The sequence below is a fragment of the Rhagoletis pomonella genome, unplaced genomic scaffold (assembly GCF_013731165.1).
Source record: "Rhagoletis pomonella isolate Grant_MI unplaced genomic scaffold, Rhpom_1.0 Rhpom_scaffold_09354, whole genome shotgun sequence".
Lineage (NCBI taxonomy): Eukaryota > Metazoa > Arthropoda > Insecta > Diptera > Tephritidae > Rhagoletis > Rhagoletis pomonella.
This window is the reverse complement of record NW_023467881.1, coordinates 2,002-6,298: the sequence shown is the minus strand read 5'-3', so window position 1 is coordinate 6,298 and position 4,297 is coordinate 2,002. Positions and strand designations below refer to the sequence as shown.

General features: G+C 36.3%; 2 protein-coding genes across 2 annotated transcripts; one reads left to right on the top strand and one right to left on the bottom strand.

The window, feature by feature from the left end:
- Positions 1–160: 160 nt before the first annotated feature.
- LOC118756232 lies at positions 161–665 on the bottom strand (the record flags this gene model as incomplete). Its single annotated transcript, XM_036491008.1, has 1 exon — positions 161–665. A coding segment is annotated over exon 1 (505 nt), but the record flags the coding sequence as incomplete, so codon positions are not given.
- Positions 666–3,584: 2,919 nt separating this feature from the next.
- LOC118756231 (peptidyl-prolyl cis-trans isomerase-like) lies at positions 3,585–3,891 on the top strand (the record flags this gene model as incomplete). The annotated part of the gene is given in 2 exon segments (XM_036491007.1): positions 3,585–3,715; positions 3,717–3,891. Coding segments are annotated over 2 exon segments (262 nt in total), but the record flags the coding sequence as incomplete, so codon positions are not given.
- Positions 3,892–4,297: the final 406 nt, after the last annotated feature.

The window sequence follows — 4,297 nt, the reverse complement described above, 5'->3', positions numbered from 1 at the left end:
ACGAATAAACGATTACATCTTAAGTTTCTTTGGGGTAAATATACATTAAATAAGGAATTGATAAGATCACAGTCAATTTTGTTATTGACCACATTGTATACAAATATAAATGAATTATAAAGTCTGCGGTCATGCAAAGATTGCAAACCCAAAAGCTTACGTCTACTAGTGTATGATGGAGGGCCATCATCCCAGATCATGTTGTATAAGGCATATTTTGTAAAGACTTTCTGAACCCTTTCAATTTTACCAGAGTATACATCGTAGTAGGGGTTCCATATCAAAGAGCAATACTCCAGTCGACTACGAACAAGGTTAGGGTCCTTAAAATCACGAGTATTTCTACGAATGAAGCCAAATAGCGCAAACGGCTTAGAGACAATGAAGTCAATGTGCTTGCTAAATGTAAGCTTTGTATCAAAGATCACCCCTAGATCCTTCATATCGGAGCAACGATTAAGCACATTGTTGCACAAAGAGTAATCAAAAAGAAACGCCTCTAATTTTCTGGTATACGATACAATAGCACATTTCTTGGTATTCAAGTACAAGTTATTTGATGTACACCAAGTTTCAAAAATACTTAAATCCGCTTGCAACTTCCTGCAATCAGAAAGACTGTCAACTTGCAGCAAAAGCTTAACATCATCGGCAAACTCAGGCATTTCGTGAATTTAAAGTGGGAGGGTAAATCATTGAAGAAAAGCAAAAATAATAGCGGACCACAATGGGTACCTTGCGGAATACCTGACCAAGCATTGACACTGGTATTTGAGGAGACTGAACCCATTTTCACAAATAACTTCCTCCCGCTAAGAAAACTAGCAAAGAATTTCAGAAGCTCTCCAGTAATACCATAGAGTTTTAGTTTATGCAGTAGAACAACGTGGTCAACCTTATCAAAGGCTTTGGAGAAATCGGTATATATCACATCTAATTATGATTGGCAATTAAAAGCCTTCACGATATCATTGGTGACTAAGAGTAAGTTTGAACATGTGGATCTACCAGGCATGAACCCATGCTGACAATTGCTTATAATGTTACATACGTGAAGGTAAAGTTTAGAATGAATGATGCTATCGAACAGCTTGGCCAATGTACTCTGTTTCACTATAGGCCTATAGTTACGTGTATCATTACGGTCGCCTGATTTGTAAATTGGAGTGATAGAACAGACCTTCCATGCATCAATAAAAACACCACTAGAGAGGCAGCTATTAAAAATCCGAGTGATGAGACCCACAAGGGAGTCCGCACATAGTTTGAAGAATACCGAGCAAAAACCATTAGTGTCAGATTTACCATCATACTTTAGTTCAGATATCGCAAGAGTTACGTCAGATTCCTCAACTACAAACGCAGATATTTCAGGCAGAGATGGTAAAGAAACCGTAGGAAGACTTTGGTTGTCATACTTTTCATATACACCTTGAAAAAATTCAGCAAACAAGTCGCATGAGTTCTGTGGGTTCTCAGAAACAACTCCGTTATAAGTAAGGGTAGTTGGAAAACCATTAGTTTTTCGTTTTGAGTTAATGTACTGCCAGAAATACCGAGGATTGCATTTGAGACCTGATTCAACATTAAACATATACTGCTTGAAGAGAAAATTATGAAGGCAATCAAATTCCTTTCGAAGGCGCTCAAAATTTTGATAGTCACCCACACTTTAACTTTTCTTAAAACAATTGAAGGCTTTATTTTTTCTATTTTTAAGGTTGCATAGGCGTTTATTAAACCAAGGGGGCTTATTACTACTATACGCCCTTTCTAGGGGAACAAATTCTGAGATGGCTGATGTGAGTAAGGAATGAAACTTTTCGTAGCCGACTAACGGACAATTGGGAGGATTCAGAAAGTCCCAATCAATTGACTTGATAAAATCGTTTATAGCCGAGTAATTAGCTTTTTTAAAGTCATATTGCTGCAAAGAATTAACTGATACGGAATCGAAGCGATAAAATTCAAATTCGATACCGAGTGCTTTATGGTGAAGGGTATTGACAGAAAAAGGAGAATGGTATTCGTTGCAATAAGCTTTCAAATCGTAAGATAGAAACACAAGATCAAGAGTTCGACCAGCGTCATTGAGTACACCGTTACATTGCTTGAATCCATTAGATAGTAATGTACTTGTCACTAACAAATCTACATCAGTTATAAGGTTTGTAGGCATTATATTGTTATTATTATTAAGCCATTTAATGTTGCACAAATTTAAGTCGCCAAGGTAAATAAATTCCGCGTTATCCTTGGCGATTTCGTTAATAAAAGCCACGTTCTCTAGATGCTTTCTATATACTTCTTCATTACTATTAGGAGGAATATAGGAAACAACTAAATATAAAGATTTTTTATTTAAACCCTTAACACAAACACATATCTGCTCACACAACCCATCATCATGGGGCATTTTGATCATACTGCTACACAGATCTGACCTTATGGCTAATAAAACACCACCTCCTTTCTTTAAGCCCGTAGCAATAGCGCAGCGATCCTTACGATAAACGTGGTAATAATTGTCAAAATACTCAGAAGACAATATATTTTCAGTCAACCATGTCTCCGTTAAAGCAATAATATCAAAATCATGCAATGAATTACATTGGTAAAACTGAAGAGCTTTAGTTCGCATACCACTTACATTTTGATAATATATTGAATATTTCTCACTTTCGAATCGGCGTTGATTAGTAGCTCGGGAGGACGTCACTTGACTGCCAACGCCCCCTCCCCTGGTTATTGAAAATTTAGAAATGGCCTCACCTTGACACCCGCCGGCCAAAGTGAGTCATCAAGCAATTTATTATAAAAAGTCGATGACACTCCAAGTTTGTAACTAATGCGCCTTAGCGACTCAACATGTACGTCTTTTTTCACAAGAGCGAAGCAAAACAGAAATTTCGGGTCGATAGATGCATGCTTGGCACCATAGGCGATGACATTGTCGGCAGTTACCGTGGTGTTGAAGGAAGATAAATGGACCCATTTAGTGCGACTTGCAACCTCCAGTTCATTCGACGTATTACTCCCAATTACTAAAGGTTCACCAGTAAAATGTTTCCTACTGGGTGCATTATTAATATTCCTGCTGGGTGCTGTAGTGTAACTGAAAGTCGACCATGCTTAACGTTTATAATTATTTAATTTATTCATAACAACAAGGGTTTCATATTTCAGTTGTTTGAATATTTTGAATATAGAACTCACGCATTGTCAGGCACACGTGCCAAACCGTCAAACAAACTAACTTTAAACTTCAATTTATTTATAATATTATTTATGCTTATGCAGCAATTATTTCCCATAAATACCCCAATATGTTAGGCTAAGAATTCAATTGTAAAAGAACCTACAAAGCGACATTGAGTTGCTCAATAAAATAAATTCAATACAATTAAAACATAAATGAATTGTTTCATTCGATACATGGCGATCCTGCCAGCTTTTTGCGAAAATTAATTTGCAAAAAAGCTATCCTGCCAACAGGTGCTTAGATTTGAATTGCACAGTGGCAGTCTAGTGCTTTGCTGCACAGATCAGCCTGAATCCTGGTTTGCTTAAATTGCAACATTTAGGATTTCTTGGTGTTCGTTTCGCGACTAAAAGCAGTAAAGGCAAAATGGGTCTTCCCCGTGTATTTTTTGATATGACTGCTGATGGACAGCCTCTAGGACGCATCGTTATGGAGCTCCGTCCTGATGTTGTGCCCAAAAACTGCAGAGAATTTCCGTGCCTTGTGCACCGGCGAAAAAGGCTTCGGTTATAATGGCTCCTGTTTCCACCGTGTCATCCCCAACTTCATGTGTCAGGGTGGCGATTTCACAAACCACAATGGCACTGGCGGCAAATCCATCTATGGCGCCAAGTTTGCTGACGAGAACTACACACATGAAGCATAAAATAATAAAAAATATAAATTATATTATAAGCAAACAAAAACTGATGTGCGTCAATCCGCACTCATAGGGCCAGTAAGCGAATTTTCGCTCGTGGCAAAAATATTTTTTTTTATATATACATATACAATACATTTCTTAAGTTACTTTCAATCTTACCTTTTAAAAAAAAAAAAAAAAATTTTTTATGACTTTTTTTTTTTTTAAATATTAAGCCAAAATTTTATCAATAAAAATAAATAAATGTTATTTAAAAATTTACTAAAATAAGAATTAATTAAAAAAAAAGGGTTATAGTTACATACAATTTTTAAAAAACTTATATGATAGGAGACAATTAGAAAAATTTAAAACTGGACATACCAATACAAATACTACAAACTTGGCCTAAA